At 37.2% G+C, this 18,055-nt stretch overlaps 1 protein-coding gene across 4 annotated transcripts in view; it reads right to left on the bottom strand.

Annotated features, from left to right (window-relative positions):
• Positions 1-222: 222 nt before the first annotated feature.
• UBR5 (ubiquitin protein ligase E3 component n-recognin 5) overlaps positions 223-18,055 on the bottom strand; it is a 77,132-nt gene continuing 59,299 nt past the window's right edge. For 2 of the 4 annotated variants that reach the window (XM_027452555.3, XM_072034416.1), the window contains exons 36-59: positions 17,872-17,983; positions 16,751-16,882; positions 15,607-15,864; positions 14,968-15,236; positions 14,053-14,264; positions 13,498-13,728; positions 11,854-11,927; positions 11,063-11,235; positions 10,850-10,963; positions 10,104-10,324; positions 9,037-9,157; positions 8,850-8,948; positions 8,328-8,571; positions 7,668-7,779; positions 7,010-7,154; positions 6,586-6,716; positions 6,288-6,348; positions 5,774-5,949; positions 5,303-5,387; positions 4,138-4,293; positions 3,643-3,756; positions 2,396-2,540; positions 1,740-1,825; positions 223-847 (exon numbers count right to left, since the gene is read on the bottom strand). In XM_027452555.3, the coding sequence (XP_027308356.1) occupies positions 635-847; positions 1,740-1,825; positions 2,396-2,540; positions 3,643-3,756; positions 4,138-4,293; positions 5,303-5,387; positions 5,774-5,949; positions 6,288-6,348; positions 6,586-6,716; positions 7,010-7,154; positions 7,668-7,779; positions 8,328-8,571; positions 8,850-8,948; positions 9,037-9,157; positions 10,104-10,324; positions 10,850-10,963; positions 11,063-11,235; positions 11,854-11,927; positions 13,498-13,728; positions 14,053-14,264; positions 14,968-15,236; positions 15,607-15,864; positions 16,751-16,882; positions 17,872-17,983 (3,684 nt within the window). In that variant the 3' untranslated portion in view covers positions 223-634. Of the gene's footprint in view, positions 848-1,739; positions 1,826-2,395; positions 2,541-3,642; positions 3,757-4,137; positions 4,294-5,302; positions 5,388-5,773; positions 5,950-6,287; positions 6,349-6,585; positions 6,717-7,009; positions 7,155-7,667; positions 7,780-8,327; positions 8,572-8,840; positions 8,949-9,036; positions 9,158-10,103; positions 10,325-10,849; positions 10,985-11,062; positions 11,236-11,853; positions 11,928-13,497; positions 13,729-14,052; positions 14,265-14,967; positions 15,237-15,606; positions 15,865-16,750; positions 16,883-17,871; positions 17,984-18,055 lie in introns of all 4 variants that reach the window. The other 2 variants (XM_072034414.1, XM_072034415.1) reach the window with 2 other exon arrangements.

Raw genomic sequence — 18,055 nt, 5'->3', positions numbered from 1 at the left:
TATGTACAAAAAAACACACTAAAGGTACAGATTACATGCAAAATATTAGTGATGGTATCTGATGTGCCAGAGTTCAATGCAACCAGAACAAAAATTGCAGTGAAAGTGGTTTCATAAGTGGACGATCCCAACTCTGGGATCTGAGCTGTCAGGAACTTTTTACAAGTTCAATATACATGATACACAACTGCAGCCAACCACAAATTAAACACCATAAAAAAGTTAAAATAAAACACAGAACATACTTAATTTTTTATTTCGAAATTCCCTACTCCCTCTATACAAGAACCTTTGCTGAAACACTTTCCACAAAGGCAGCAGTGAATTTTCAGAACATTTTACATATTTTCCCTCAGCAAAAAGATAAATCACAGTGTAAATTATATTGTTCTGCTGTCATCTTTGGCTGGGGTTAGGCCAAGGAGTTATTGACTAGCAAACTGTTGCAATCAGGTATTGCCAGTGCTCCTTTTGCCTTTACGTTACAAATTTAGTACAGGAATGTTTGCATTTAAATCTTTAAAGTACCACCAGGGGTATGACAGCATTAACTTTCATAAACTTTTATAGACAAATGGAAAAATCTACAAAACTTAGCTAGTAATATTACACAGCAATACACACTTTTTATACTCTACACAAAACCAAAATTCTTGGTCTTAATGGCGAGTAACAATTTCTGTTTCAAAATCTGCTTAGAGGAATAGAGTGGGACATAAAGGCGAGAAATGCAAGTGTTTGCTGTAGGAAGATGTTGGTCATCTGGTGGTCTTATTGTGATTGATGGCATAGGCTGGAATCCCTCCTCACTGGCAGGCAATGATGGACTTGATGTCCAGAAGTAAACCTGAAAAAACAGGGAGGTGGTATTTAAAATTGTGCTGGACAAGGCTAAAATTTACACTGCATACTGTCCCCAGCTCCATCTGGGAAGATTCTTAACTGCCATCGATATGAAACATACCAGAAATCTCTACCAGGAGTGTAAATGACCAAGGAAGAGGAATATAGTACTTGTACAGACAGAAGTCAGCAAGGGAGAACATTGGGTTGTTTTCCCAAGTGTGAAACTTGCAGAGCAGTGTCACTACCAAAGCTTAATCACAGATAGTCCTTAACAAATGTGTTCTAAATTTTCTGCTTTATAGATTAGTCCTCATTTCCTTTTAGCAAACTGTAAAGGAAAGATAATACCTGAAATGGTAAGAAGTTAAAAGCAAGTAGTTTTAAGAAGCTCATGGACACAGTTTATAGGCAAGTCTTGTCTTCCAAAGTGAAACAGAATCTTACTCTTTCATGCCTCTCATCAGTTATTCCAAAAAGGTTTTGTGAAGAAGGAGATGGTATCATTACTGACATTAACAGAGAGGATACAGGCATTGCCCTCAGGACACACAGAAGTCAAGAGAACAGCTGATCCAGGAAAATAAATCAATCTCAAAACCCTACTAGCCCACAACACAGTTGACTAACAAGTTACTCAGCTTAAGAACTACTTGGCAGAGACTATAAGCATGCTTCTACATTTGTGAACATAGGCAAGGATGTTACCACACATACTTCCAGCTGCAAGGTCTAGGATTCACATCGAATGTTTCCAGAAATTAAAGTCTAACCAATCACTACTACTCTGCTCTGCAACCTTACTGTCACATACAAAGTCTCTGTAGGTACAGATACTGAAAAGCAGTAATGATGCCAGTTGTTCTGCGTATTTTCGCCGAGAAAGGACAACTTACTAGATCTTGTCTTTCTGTCATACTCATCTTCTCAACTATGGACCAAAACCAACGCTTGAACTGCAAAAGCTTCTCAGCATTTTCTCCTATGGGAAATAAATAAAAAATATATATCTATGTAATTCAGTTGGTGCGCTGAACCATAAATATGAGAGCTGTTTTACATGTACTGCAAGTCGGATCTCAGCTACAATCTGATTCTGGAGACAGTAATTTCAGAACCAACACACGTACTTTTGAATGTAAAGGCTAATTCCAACATACCTCAGTATTTCTCCCAAACCTTCCCACCTGAAAAGCCTAATGGAAGCTCAACAGTTTTAAAATTAAAGAAATATTAGACTGCATACATCACATTTGTAGTTTTAACGTTAGGTCTGAACTTCCAGAGGGAAAGACACGCTACCAGGAACATAATCCTTTCCTTTAATGCCAAGTGACAGTCAAAAAACATGTGCCTCCCCCTGCCCCACCCCAACTGAAGGTAAACATTTTACAAGGTATGTACTGAACATAGCAGGAATTTTACTACCATTTTCAATGACTTAACTGATGTCAAATTTGAAGAGGTGCTTTAAGCTTAATGCTAGTAACTTCACACTCTAAACTCTATTTACTCTACAACTCTGTTTCTGAATGATTAAGTTGTTTCATACCTGATTCATCATTGAAAGAAGTAAAGCTGATTAGCATTTGCACATTTACTTCACCACAGCCATTTACCAGAAGTCTGAAATCTTCTGCTGTCAAATCTTCTAATGAATTCTTTGGAAGCACATCCAGTAGACCCTTCCTCATTGCCTTAAGTGAAAGCCACAAGATTCACGTTACAGCCATATCACTTACTGAGAAGTTCCATGTGAAATCCCCTATCAACTCAAAATTCAGTATCCTATTAGCTGTTCTCTTTCAAAGCTTTCCCACTTGAGATACAATTTCTGAACCAAAGAACTGCACGAGCATGTTAAGCAGCAGAGCAGTACCACCAAGTATTGCAAAACCAGGAATGCTTTGAACTAATGTTTCGCCAGCTGCAAGAGCAGAAGCATCTGCACTCTGTAACTGAGAAGTTCAGATATTTTGCTGGGCTATGAGTTACAAAAAATGCTTATCACATCTTAAGTTCACTTTGCTTCCTCAGGCACTTATATGGCAATTCTGCTTTAAAACTGTAATACATGTGTATATATAAATAGTATACATACACACGTTTCATACAGATTATATCCTGTAAAGGTTAAAACTCAAGTTTCAAAATGGAAAAGTTTGAATAAATTCATTTTAGTAAATCCCCAAATGAATACAAGTGTTACAGTTTTCAACTCTTAGAACAAAGTTCTTATTAATTTATGCAGATGGCGAGACCAAGCGAGTTCATTCCAGGAACACGTTCCTTGTGGAAGAATTTTGGACCTAATCAGCACAGAAGTAATCTATAGTCTGCTCCTATCTCTCAGAACTGCAGTAGGAAACTAGTCAGCAGAAATGACTAAGTTTAGATTTAGTATCATGTGACAGAGTATTTTAAGCACTGGTCTTACATAAAACTATTTACAAAAATACATTACTCTAACTTTCATTTAAGAAAAGCTTCAAAAATTATTCAAACTCAATACAGTCAATTGTTAGGTTTCTTGCCAGACTTAACCAATGAAATCAAGTTTAAAAGGAATTGTCCTTTCATTCTAGTACTCGGTACTCTACTACTTGCTCAAAGTACTCAGTCTTCAGAGCACTGCAAAAAGAGCTATACAATTACAAAAAAATATTATGTCTTTTAAATCAAGCTGTCATACCTCAAAGAACCTGAGCAGCAATACCATAATGAGGAGAAGAATTAACTGACTGAAATCTTATGGATTATTACTTTGATTTTTAAGAGCACACTCCACCAAAAACTTACATGCAGAGGCTGTTCTGCTACCACCAACATTCTGTGTTCTGCATATTTCCGGACATATTCATAAACATTCTGAGGAGTGACTGGTATATTTACACCATTGGAAATAAGCTCAACCTATGGCAAAGTAACAAGAACAATTGAAGAAAAAGACAAAATGAGATTATTATTACAACAGACACGGTATATTGATCAGCGATTTATAGCTTAATATTTCTCTAAAAAGTAGTAGTAGAAAATTTTGCTTCTACTACTCCAGGATAAAACATTAGGGATTCCCAAGGACTGACTCTACTATCCAGGCTTTATGGTATGCTCTACACCACCTTCAAGGAAAAAAATAAAACACCACAGTTCAATGGCTAAAGAGTATTTGAATCTAGAAAGGCTAGAACATTAGCTTTGGGACCTTAGAAGGATCTGGATTATATGTACATGGCAACATGTGCAAATTGTCCAATTCCTGCACTACAAAGATGCAGGTATGACCATCCTTACCTGCCCTCCACCTTCTTCCTTACACAGGTCTATTGCAAATGCTAAATCCATTGCTGCGAACACTGCATCAGCATCTGTGCTCTGAGAAGCGAGGATAAGCTGCCGGAGGCTTTCATACATAACCGGATCAAAAAAAGCAAAGTCATGCCAGTTCACCTATAAAAAGAGACAGATGTTTGAAACATACCTGTTTAAGAATATACTCAAAACTGCGTGACCATTTGAGATGATGGCTGATGGAAGTTGGAAACAATTTGCAGTGCTGCAAAATGCTGAAACACTGTTCTCCACTGAAGCACATGCTGCTGTTACACATTTAAATGGCTGATGTCCTAGTAGCCAAATACCACAGCTTCCAGCAATCAGAATACCACCACCTACTTTTTACTGTTTTCTACAGTTCGTCACTTTTTGGTTCATTAGCAAGCTGAAAAGTCATCCATTATTTTCTAACTAAATTATTCTTTGATGTGTGATGTGAATACAAGGGAAATCTCTTGGAAGGTATCGGGATATCTAGAGACATATCTTTCTGCCACTAACCCTTTTTGTGAAAGATTATATATATATTGGAAAACTCATTAGATGATCAGCATTGTTTTTAAAGAAAAGGCCAGCAATAACAAACCTTGGTGTAAGTATGTTGCATCAGAAAGAACTTATGATGTTCTTGACTAATGCATGAAATATGCAGCATGTTACTGGTGTTCATTCAGGGGTGAAAAACGGGATTTTTGCAAGAAGTTTAAGTAACTAGTGCTCTGAATTAATTTATGCCTGCACATGAGACAAAATGTAATTACAATTAAATCCTACGAGTTTTATCAAATATCGAGAAAAGTGGTTTTGGCAAGCTGAGATGCTGTCTAACACCACCCTTTTGAGTCTTCAGCCTCAGAAAGGGGAAAATAAAAGGAGAATTTGCTGTTTCTGAAGGGAATCAAAAGCTAACCTATTGCAAATCTTTCCATCTCATTCAAATACCTTCCAGTAGATTTACTCAGTTCACAATCTAAAATGAAAACCTTGAATTCAATTTAAAAGCATCCTAGCATCTTTACACTTACCAACTGTACCAGTCAATGCAAAACACGTGGGAAAAAGCAGTTATAAAGATGACATTTTATGTAATTAAAGCAAATTCAGATTTCTATGATCAACTTACCTTTCTGCCAAGAAGAACTTTGATTACGTGTCTATTTAACGTGATAGGACACAGCTCATTCTGCAACAAGCACAATCCCAGGATTCTGAAAATACAAGTTTGATTGTTGTTTCGGTATGACATATTATATTGGGGATTTTTCAGCAAACTTAAAGTAAAAATAGTCTAAGAATCAAGCTTTCCAGCTCTCTGTCCACAAAAAAACTGGGGGCATATAATCATCTTAAAAATATAATTTCTGCCCTTTCAGATTGTAGAAAGCTTTCAGATTGTAAAAAAAAATAAAAAATAAAGATTTAACAGGAAGAGAAACCTAAAGCTGAAAAGTGCATTTTCTCTACTATTTAACACCAGGTGCTAAATATAGAGCGCAAAGAATAAAAGTTTTTGCAGCTTGGATCATTGGTATTCTTCCTTGGTGTTTCATATACTTATTTAAATTTTATTCAGACTAGTACGTTAATCACATACCTGCCGATGTTTCTGAAACAATTCAGCCTTGCTTCTGTGTTTTTACCAGGTCTTGGTGTATAAAACCCTCGTTTTCCAGGTTGGTAGAAAAGTGGTGCGTTATCATCCCCATCATCTGTATCATCTAATTCCATATCCACTACACTGCGGCTGGAACCATGTCGCTTTCTATTTTCCTGTTTTGGAAATCAGAATAGTAATTAAGAAATCTATTTCTAGCTACCAACCCACACAAGCAAACTCTTTGCTACTAGAGCCAAGGATTCAAGTTTCATTGGTTAAGAAGCCCAATGACATTTCCTGACGGTAACGTTTTATACTTCTGAGTGATTACTGCTTAATCTTTTCAAAGGAAAAGAATCAAGAACAGCTTTACTCAGATAAAAAGATAACTGCACAAGATAATTAAGCTGAACTTTGTCTTGCAAGGTAAGAGAAGGCTCCATTTTAGGTTCTAAATGAACTGATATAACTGGATCTCTAGTAAATTTCTAACTGTGCAACAATACCTTACCTGCACTTTATCTGAAGAGTCTAGCAATCCAAGATCCAGTATACTGTCAGCACCATTCTCCCTTAATGGGGGAAAAGAAAAGAAAGGCAAATGAACATTTAGTTTCACAATAAGGAATGGTCATATTCTGACACCAGACAGATTTGATTAAACCAAAGTCAACAAAGCACTTGCCCAAAGAAAAATGTCTAGAAGAAAGCAAGAAGCAGGCTAGATGCACTGGAGTTAGATGTAGCACAGTACAAGTGTCTCGGCCACAAGATCAGTCTTCATCTTTTACAGAACCTTTGATATTTACCTGCCATGTGCAATAATGAGTTCCATAGCTTCATCAACTCTTGCTCTAAGGGAGTCTTCACTCGCTAGTAAGAGAAGCAGCTGAGCAGGAGACAATTCCAACAACATTCCTGTGATTTTACTTGCAAATGCCTGGGGATACAGAATGACACGTCTTATATCCTCCTCCAGTTCTCTCATTTTCAAATACAGTTTCATGAAAGTTTCAGTATTTTAAATATAGAATGCATTGCAAGATGCCACATAAGCTAAATGATAAATTATAGAAACTGAAAAATATCTTGAAGAATACAGAAGTGGGCATACATGTTAAAATATTTTCAGGCAAGTTAAACAATAATGGACAGGGAATTTTATTTTTTTAACTGAAAATATGCCAAGAACATTTAACATATCATTTAATGTACTAGACAGACAAGACTTACTGGTTGCATTGCTTGCACTCGAGGGTAAAGCCTTTCTCCAAGGGCTTGTCTATGTGCTGGAAGAGGATCGGGGTCATCACTAGGATTTCCTTCTGATGCTGGTCTAAAAGGCCGTGTGTCAATGGAAAGTTGCCTTCTAAAGTCCCTTAAAAAAAGTTAGAGCAGTTTGTACTGATTTCAGAGGAAATATGCAAAATTCTTCTGCAACAGTATCATTGGCACAAGGATTCAAAACAGCATTAACTTTTATGCTAGAAGAGGAGTTGTTTCTCATAGCTGCTTAGAGGGAATGTTTCAGAATGATTCAAAACAAGGAAGTGATTTTAATACTACCAGTATTTTAGATAATGCAGTCAGACGTGCCATCAATGGCAATGCTGTTTCCAAACCACCTCACAAAGTGATGCTAATACAAAGGTTTTATTGTTTCAGCAGGAGAGGTTTATGGCATACAGTTGAGACAATCTATCAATGGTAAAACGATTTTTAAAGAATTGAAGTATATACTGAATTTCAAATAAATTACCTCATAAATTGCTCCCAAAACTGAGAAAGACAGACACCTTAAATTTAAGTAGAATTATCTTTCCTCTAGATAACCAAGGCAATCATTCCATCTGACAAACCAGCTCCAACAAATGAAAAATATATCACTTACCTATCCCTATCTCTCCGAGAACCAGCCCGTAAGCCACTACTTCTCCGCATTTCTCTCTCTCGCTCTCTTTCCCGATCTCTCTCCCCTCTGTTTCGCAATCTCTGCATCAGACCTAAAGGAGGAAAAAAACTCATAACCATGAACTTCTTTATACTTCTCTCCCCAAAAGCAGTGTCAGTGTAAGGAGGACATAGCTTGAAAGACATCAATGAGACAGAACCATTTAACTTGAAGTAGTGATCTATGTTCAACCACGCTTACGAAAGCAACCTGTAGTGTTTGCACAAACTTACAAATGCAAAAATAATTCTAAAATTTTTATACAGTTTCAAAAAGCATTTAAAATTATTTGTGACAAGCCAGATGGAGCAGTCATATTAAACATACGCACTTGCTGCCTAAAATCTTGATGGCAATTACCTACTGGAGAGACAGATGCTCAAAAAAACTAAGAACTTTGAAAGAAGAGTCTGTTTTAAGAAAAAAAAAAACACCACAATTTCCTTGCCTCAGAGAACTAACATACACAGTTTTCAAAGTTCCCATGCAGACTTAGCAATAAAAAAATCCCTGAAGTGAGACAACAGCAAATGTTTTAATGCAAAATAAATCCAACACTTATGAATATTATCTGGAGATTAACTGCTGCGTATCACTTACTTGTATGGGTACCCTTGTTGGCATTCTGAATGCAATCTAGATTTGGCAGTTTCTCATTTGACAGAAAAGCCTGTGCAATGGCAGTGTAAAAGCTTCGTGCTACACCGCTGCCTTCTCCCGGCTCATCCTTAAAAGTAACTTTTACTCTGTGCACAGCCATTGGAGTGGTAGCACACCTGCGACCAAAATGATTGTTGAGCTGCCTCATGGTCTGCTGAATTAGAAGGTCTCTGTCTCGATCAACCTATTAAAAACACAAAGAAATTTGTTCTTTATCGCCCACGATACCAACAGAATTTCAACTTCACAAGAAAGTTTCTGGACACTTCTGCACAGCCTCAGAAAATGCTCATTAGAATATGGAAAAACTACACAGTAATCATAGCACAGCTTATACAGGTAAGGTTTAAGAACATTGGCTTGCGGACTCTGAAGCACAGCTTCTCCTATCAAGTTACTGCAACGTTTGATAGTTCAGCTTTTAATTAAGATAAATTTGGAAGAAAAACTAACATTTTTTACCTCCAACGTTAAATCCCTGGATTGCTGGTTTCTAAGTTTTTCCATCTCCCTGCGGAATTTTGATTCCTTTACTTCAAAGCCACCTAATTCAGTAAGGATCTTAAAAAAAAAAAAGAAAAAAATCAGAATAAGGGAGGTTCACAATTTAAGTGGAAAGGGAATTGTCCTTAAACTGGAAAATACATACCGAGCCAGGCTCTGCTCCAACATCTTCCATGAATACTCTACCAAACAACTCTAAAGAAAGGCGCCAACGTCCCAGCAACATGTCGTGAGATATAACCATGCCCATGAAGCTACACTGTGGCCTGAGAGAGGGAGAATAAAGAAATTAACTTCGGACATATATGACATAGTTCTACTTTTACCTACCCTCTTGCCTCCAAGTAACTTATTTATTTGGAAACAACTTGACTATGCAGGACATCACTGTACTATAGAGTTAGGTGTAGAGGTCAAATGTCCATATTACTTGATTATAAGTCAAGCAAGACATTAGTTAAAGTATTTCATGGGTCACTGACAAACACAGATAAAAAACAATACACTTTAAATAACAAAGCCTGGAAACTACAGCAAGATAACCTGATTATAAATTCTCTTGAGATGTCTAGGATTTCCAGCTACTGTGCAGAGTTAACCAATACCACTTGGCTTAAAATATAAGGAATTCTATACACTGACCTCGGTCTTATAACCCCCTAGAGTCTGGCCAATTAAAAATGGCTTTTGCTTACTAAGCTAATCAGTTACTAAGTATTAGTATACAAAGGAACTAGTAACTTGATTTGCATTTGGAACGGTCACAGAACAGTAAGTAGGGAACTTGGCATCCGTTGTGTTTCAGCTGAAACTGCTCAGTTTCAGCTGAAACACAAGGTCTTGCTTCCACAGAGTAATTGCTCCAAAACCATGCAACCTCGCTGCTATGTGGGATTCACCATTACAGGGCTCTAACTGCATAAAATGTGGTCAGTATCACCTGCCACAGATGGCAAGCTGTTAACTGCTATTTTTAACTTAGTTACCTAAGAAGTCATAGCATGTCTGCAGAAGGAAGTTAGGTAAAGGATTTCTACTGGCTTGCACAGATTTCAAGACTGATCAACTGTTCATTTTAAAAGCTTCCAATGACAAACAACACTTTCCAACTAAATAAAGCTACCCATCTTAATTTAAAAAGATGTTTTAGTCCCAAATCTCCTTTTTATCAGCTCAGCAATACTTCATCCAGTAATTTTTAAATCCAGCTACCTGAAAGATGTGAGAGGTGGCCCTTCACTTTCTGTCAGTCCTATCTCTGCCAACAAGCTGCTTTTCAGTTGTGCTGCAAGATCATGAGCGGAAGGCCCTGGCTTTGAACTCTCAGATTCTTCTGTAGGTACATTTTGTTCCTCCCCTTCTTTCTTTTGTCGATTTTGCATGCTCATAACGTTTTTTAGGTTGGCAGCGTAAGACATTTTAGTTGGAAGAACCTAAACGAGGAAAAGCAAAACTTAATTACAGATTAATCAAAACAGACTAGAAGGCTTTCTCAGTATATATGTAGTTCCTAAACCACACAAAAAAGAGTACTATAATTGTTCTGATAAACACAATCTCAATGGCTTCAGCAAACAGGAAAAACTATTTTCTAGTTTTGTGTTTGCATTTCATGCACTTGACTTGTCCACAGACCAAACATTAAATAGCACATCTACTGAGCACGGTAATATTTGTTATCACGACTATAACATTTGTATTTCAAAATTAACTCATGTTGTATAGCAGACTTCAAAAAGTATTACTTGAAATATGCTACGTCAGTAACTATAAAAATTCCTACATTAGAAAATAAAAATTAAAAAATTAAAGTTTTTGCACTCACTGGGCTTTTGAATTATCTTTTTTTTTTAAAGCTACTTAAAACTTTCTGTGAAAAATTAAAGTGTCTCTTAAGGAATGAAGGTACTATCTTAAGTTATCCCCACCGTATAAAATAATCAAACTTTTAAATCTACCTCAAGGCAGTTTCTATCCACTGTAACTTCCATCACGCATTTCCCACTGTTGGCAGAAGATGAATACAGACCCTGGCTTGGTCGGCCAAAGAGATCTTCTTTGCGAGCATTGGGCTGAAAATGAACAAAAGCATTCTGGGTAAATAATATATTTCAGTTAGAAACGAAAAAGCAAACTGCAGTTATCTTTCAGAACACCATCGCTGGTGTCACCTGTAATAGATGGGGCTGGTCTGCCAGGGGGATGGCTTCTGCCAGAGGAACCTCAAAAGGATTCGGTGGAATGCAGCCAAGGAACGTCATGGAGTCTGATCGTCTGAAAAATGGGTGGTTTTGGCCAGTCTCTGCTGGGAGGGAATCATCATCTTTGTCGTTGAGTGTAGCACCTAAACACCAGAGAAGATTTCACCTTAATTTTCAGTTATTAAAGCAAAGGATTTAAACTATCAACAGTTATTAAGCTCCTCTCTTAGCTATCTTACTGAAGGAACAGGAATGCAAACCACCTCTCTACAGATTTAACAGTTCTACAGGATGCTTCTTCAAACCTTCTACTTTTATTAAGTTGCTTAGTTGTCACTTTTATTCTTTTTACTGTAGCAAGTTTTAATGAATGTGCACTGCTATACTATATATACTTCATACAGAGTACACATTCTGTTGTTTTCAGCAGTATCTTCAACAGATCAAAACAACCACAGTTTAGCTCAGATTCTAATTTTAAATTCTGCCATTGTGCAGAACAATAAGGGCACAAACTCTGCAGGTTAGAGAGAAAGTAGATGAAAAGAGGGGTCCAAAATGAGAACAAGCAACGGCAGAAGTCTGGTAAAATAATAATGGTATGAAAGTCTTCCAAAGCTAGACTTTAGTAAGGACATCTTCCATTGTCTTAACATATGCAAATAGCAAACACTTATTCAAAGCCTCAGCTAACTAATGGGAAAAAACATTATGAAAGTATTATAATTTAGCATATGATAGAAGTGTTTCTGTGTACAAACTTTGATTGGTATCATCATCATTTTCATGTTCTGAATCTTCGTTGTCAAGACCCAGCTCCAAAAGTTCACGAGTTCTAAAAAAAAAGAAAAAAGCATTTACAGCAGTTGCAGTCAATAAAATCAACAGTATAATCAGTAAATATACTTGCAAGCTATACGTCGTAAGAACTGTAAAGTCACTGCTGAACAGGCAGGGATTTTCCACTGGGAGGTGGCATTCAAAGCTGTAGAGTCCCTCTCATTACATAATCACTACTCTGCTCAGGCAGCTACCCCTAAATGCATTAGGCCACCCACCAAGGTTGATCTAAAGAGTTAAAGCTTCAGTCAGCGATGGGTATATTTATTTTTAAAGACCATATCAGTACCAAACAATCTAGGAACTCTGAATTAGGGAAGGAGTTATATAACTGAATACTGTTCTAAGATTCAATGGTGTAGAATATGCTTGATCCTGTAATTTCAAATGATCACATTTCAAATTGTAAGTCTGAGCTATGTATTAGAAAAATAGATTTCACTGTACTATAGTAAGTATCAAGAACTTTGATTAGTTTTTATTTGTGGCAGTGTGTGCCAAATATGTTCTGGAATTAGATGAAAACCAATAAAAACATTTCATGCAGGCTACTAAAATGTCACCTAATAGAAGCAAGAGACTTCATTTTAATTTGAAACACTCACTTTTAAATGAAAAAGTCTAAGCATTTGTAGCTTAAGCATTTCATGAGAACTTAGCAATTCTTTGGTGAAGTTATTTGACAGATTTCAGTACACGAATTTTTGGGGACAAAGAAGATTCCAGAAGTATGTTACTGCCTCGAAAAGGTTTAAAGCCACAGCTCCAACTACTCAACTCAGCCTGCACCAGAACTTGGATCAGTTACTGCATTACACCACCACTACACTTCTGAGGAAACTACTGTTTCTAATGATAACATCTGGTATACATTTTGAGGTTCTAACAGGCCTTACATTAGAAGATATATTAAGCATAACATCTGAACTAAAGCAGCAGTTCAGTGTATCTTAAATATCGAACACTCATATTTTACAGTTGCTGAATTTGCAGAGAAAATGAACAGTTGTGTTGTGCTTGATCTGTGACATTGAAAACCAGGGGCAGGGATAAGCAAAGACTTGCATTTATCTAACTGTTGGCTATGACTACCCAGGTACTTCACCTCCAAACTTAGTAAGTAGAAATAGTTGGCATAGACTACCAACACGTGGATATACATATGGTCATTAATCACCACTTCAAATCAAAGGACATTCTAAAAAAGTCTTAGAAAGAAATGCTGGCATACCTTGTAAAATGCTATCATTGAGGCAACGTAGCTTTTCAACTTAATATTTTCTGTTATCAGTTTCCCTACCGTGCTTTAGATAATGAGGTTAAGACTTAAGTACCCCAAACAAGTGGAAAAAAAAAAAAAAAATCAAACTACTGTGCTCACCATACCAAATTTTTAAGTTTTCTCTTATGCCATTTCTAGCACGTTTAACAGATTTCTAACTTAGTCATTATTATGTTAAACACGAGGAACAGACTGCATTGTTCAGCTGATAACTTGTCTTTAGTACATTTGTTAGAGGCACTGCCATGCAATGAGGTTTTTGGTTCTGAGTCAGACTTAATACCTTTTCCGTTCCAGCTGAGGAGTATCCAATGTTGTCTGTTGATTCATTGCCTTAATCCAATAAATAAGCGCTTGAAAAACGTATGCTACATGCTTTAGTGAACAGACATCTAGAACAGGAAGGACATCTGAGTGCTCATCATTGTGCGAACGCATCAAAGACAGTGCGTAGTTCAGGAAATCACCACGTGCTGACATCATTCCCTGACGAGCACTGAGTAAAGTAGCACGTCTAGTGAGAGAAAAGAATCGAACACAGAGATTAGGCATCCTTTACTATTAGTCTCCACATTTGAAATATAGACATGAAATACAAAACAGTGTGATAGTAAGAGCAATGACCATGATTTCACATTTTTCTGTGTAAATGCAGCTGAGGTGCAATATATTACGAAGAGGTAATACCGGAGATAAAACTACTACATCAGAATAAACCAAGTAGCAGCAACAACACAGGAAGGCACCTTAAATCAAAACAGTAACTATGCTGCTGCATTACAGAATCAAATAGAACTAGTACTTCATACACCATGCAATAATCGAACTATTTTCATACCTTCTTCCCTCGAGTGTTCTTAAGCTAGCTTCCTCACGAGCTGTCATCCTTTCCCTTCTGGCTGAGTTCTGAGAAGCATGCAGAGGATGATTTGGATGCCCAGGATCACCCGCAGATGCTAATGCAGAACCATAACGCAGCTGTGCTTCTGTAGAGTCCATGATACTAACCATCCAATTCCAAGTAGGAATAAGCTTTTCTTCTACATAATTCTACAGAAAATGAGATTTAATGAGTTTTGCAAACAACAGAAACAGATGATAGAATGCAATCTCAACACAAGCCTTCACCACTGCTTTTACAGTTACATATGATTTCCCACAAAGAGACACTAAAATCCCACTCAAGAATGACCAACGAACAATTTCTGAAAGCTTTATGGGGACAGCTGATTCACTGTAGTGGCGTGCAGCTCTCTTCACTTACTACCTTGGTGTTTCTGTAAAGCACCCTCACAACCCCTCCCTCATTTTCAGGCACCTCTTCTACCTCCTCACCTTATATCCACACTGCAACCAACTCCCAGATAAGCACATTTTGGGAGTTTTTGGCCTAATTCTTAACTTTTTGGTAGCTTTAACAGCCCTCATCCCAATATGGTGTCCTCTATCCTTCACCACTTGCAACTTCAGCAAAAAGGACATAATTTTCTATGCAGATCTTAATTTCAACTGCATACAGAAGTTCCTCTTTTAGCTCAGTCTTTTCCTTACTTAGTTCCAATATTAGCTCTGTAGCCTCATTTCCTTGCCATTTGCTAACTCCACTGATCTGGTTTTTGATCCAACACCAGCCAGCTTTCTTCATTCTTTTCTATTCTGGTCTTTAAAAACCTCAATAATTTCATGATTCTACCTAAAAAAAATCCTAATTACATTGAGATTATGTTCATGCACCAAGTTTGTATGTTCTTACCTGCAAGTTAACAGCATCTTGGTAAGTCAGCTTCACTGCAGCTGGGATCTGAGAATACACTAAATGATTGTACTTGGGAATCAGACCCATGAGGTCAGATATCTGCCGTATCACTATGCTGTATGCTCTTGCTAAACTGCTTGCCGATGTTAAATAGCTGCTTGCATTGCTGGCTTCAAGTGCTGCAGCTGCTGCTGCAGCGCTCGTACTGATGGTACCGCTCCGACGCAGGTTGGATGGATCGATGTAGATCAAGCCCGCTGAACTTGCTAAATATAAAAGTACGACATTAATGAATTTAAGCTTTGTTATGCATTTTATGTATTGACAGATATCATGAACATTTCTAGTAAAAACCCTTGTAAATGTTACTGAAATCACATCTGTAACAAGTAAAAAGTCACTTCCTAGAAAAAACGTGACTAGCTACTGCAAGCATATTCATAACATTTTAAGATCTACACTGGATCCTTCCTTCTGTTAAACTCAAAACCAGTACTAGAACAGTCAAGACATGTCATTGCTGTTTTTCTAGAACAAATATGTAACATTTCATCCTTAAGAGAACAAATGAAAACAGAGGAGGGAGCAAAGCCACAAGTTAATTGACTGTCATGCATGCATTTTACTCAGACTTGCCTGCTGGGGCTGACGTACTAGAAGGAGCAGTGCTAGTGGTTCTCTGGTTTTGGGTGTTGCGCACAGCCCACTGCATAGAACGAGGTGCTTGGGCAGCACCATTGGCGTGAGAGCTATTTGTGGTTCGCTCCAGAGGCTCATCAAGCATAAAGGTCTCCTGTTCTATGTCATCGCTCTGACTGCTGCTGCTATCCGAGTCACTGGAGTCATTTGATTGAGAGTCATCTTCAGAAAAAAATGCTGGAACACTGCTAGCTCCTGTCAAAGAAAATAAGCAATAAACAGTAATTGACAATTGCAGTCATATGCGTGCATGGATTTATCATACAACTGTTATAAAAACATTTTCATAAGAAAAAATTACACATTATAAAAACGTTCACATACCGCTACCACAAATTTTCAATAAATTATCCTTATGACATACTTCATATTTTCCAAAACCAGTTTCACACACAAAAAAAGCACTAAATTTATTCGCATTTCAAAAGACAAATGAAGAAATAATCTGATTTTTAAAATGTTCACTGATTCTGCCCCGTCAGTGAGCTCTAAAAACTGTGCTTCCAGGTAACAGTACAGCAGTTACTTTCAAAAAGCCTTTAAATGACTGATCAGACTTCACATTTTGCTTTAAACCATAGCTAACTTCTGCACTAAAAATGAGTGAAAATATTTCACTGCACTTCACACGAGTGCTAAATAATCTTTAGCTAACACATGCAGAAGCTCTGTAAGAGCAGAGAAGATGGCTTTCACTTTAGCACACCTTCTGCAAAAAGCCTGCATAGTTCCTTCTAATTATAGGCAAAGAAACAACAGGAAATATTGGAAGACAGAGGTGTGAGGGAAGAAGCTGGTTGAATAAGAAAAAAAGGAAAAGATTGAGGGAAAGGTATTTGTTATAAAAACGTCATGATCAGGTAATTCTCACTCTGCTCAATCTAATTGTGAAGTAAATCATTTCTCCAGCGTGTCTCTGAAGTGTTGGATACAGTCCAGCTCCAAAGGCAAAGAATAACATTTTTTTTAGCTGAGACCAGTCCTGCCCCTACTAAAGCTAAACCACTAATACGTTTTTTTCCTGTACAGTTTAATCCTAATACCTGAACAGCTGGATTAAACATGAGATGATGTAGCATACCTGCTTCTGAGCCAGCAGTAGCTGCAGTGACAACACTTCTGCGCCCACTAGCATTGTCCTGATTACTGTGGTTACTCTCACTGTCACTTTCAGTTTCAGCAGCAGCTAGTAAATCCAACTCCATATCACTGCCTACAAAAACAATATAAAAAAACTCATGTTTAAAAACAGAAAAACAGAGTGGCTGTAGTAGCTCATAAAAGCCATTAAACTAAACCCAGAGCCCCTGACTGTAGCAGAAACTAAAAGACATACAGGGAAAGACCATAAAAGCAGTGCAAATGTGAAGCAATACGTGTAGCTTTGTCCTTGTTTTTCAGCAGTTAGCTACCCCTGACCTTCTCACTCAGCCCTGTGCATATACATTCAGTACACACACTGAAAATTAAGGCTTCAAGGATTAGCTGCTCAAACCAAAAAAACTTCTATTCAATTTTAAATTTTTAGAATTAATATTCCAAGTACTCAGCAAGTGAATGAACATATTTCCTGTCCTGTAAATGAGCTGACTGGAACCATGAGGCACAGACAAAGAGTACAAGGTAATTATATTTAAATCATACTTTTGGACGATCTAATCCCAAAGAGACAAGAGAAGCCACATTAATAGCAAGAATTTCCAAACGTAATGGATGAATTGTGGATATTAAAAATTGATCCATAATTCCATATTTCATGAGTGGTTTTAAAACTCGTTCACCATGGTTCAGATCCTTTTTGAAAGCACATCTACCATAACTGCTATTTTATCATTAGTCATTCAAGAGCAACGCTACTTTTCAGTCCTCCAGTTTGCAACAAAAACTGTCAATATTCTGTCAACAGTAGCAATTACAAAAGGCAAAATCTGATATGTTAACATCTAACAAGTTTTTTTTAAAATCTTTGATACTTTAGTATTTTCTCCTTGTGCAAAAACAAAAGTAACTTGTGACAGGGAGGTACACTGTAATCTCTAATTTTACCCATCTTGCTTCTATGATGTGTAGCCCTAACCCCCTTGATTCTCTGTTTATGCTCCCAAATCATGATCATTGATGACTCTGAAGTTGCCTTCTGGTTTTGATGCAGTTAGTTCATCCAATCAGTAATATGCGCAATGCAATGTACATTATACATACCATCTTCATCATGCTCATCATGCTGTCCTTCTGCTTCAGCATTTTCTTCACCATGTTCTTCCTGCTCATCATGATGGTCTTCTTCACCCGCTACCCCCTCAACCACCTCAACCTGGAAAGAGTATTTTAATTTTATACCAAAATAATTTATATATCAAAGATCTGTGTGTTTTCAAAAGGAAAG

This window comes from Anas platyrhynchos, chromosome 2, assembly GCF_047663525.1.
Source record: "Anas platyrhynchos isolate ZD024472 breed Pekin duck chromosome 2, IASCAAS_PekinDuck_T2T, whole genome shotgun sequence".
Classification (NCBI taxonomy): domain Eukaryota; kingdom Metazoa; phylum Chordata; class Aves; order Anseriformes; family Anatidae; genus Anas; species Anas platyrhynchos.
Note: the sequence above shows the minus strand (reverse complement) of the source record. Positions and strands in the feature narration are given on the sequence as shown.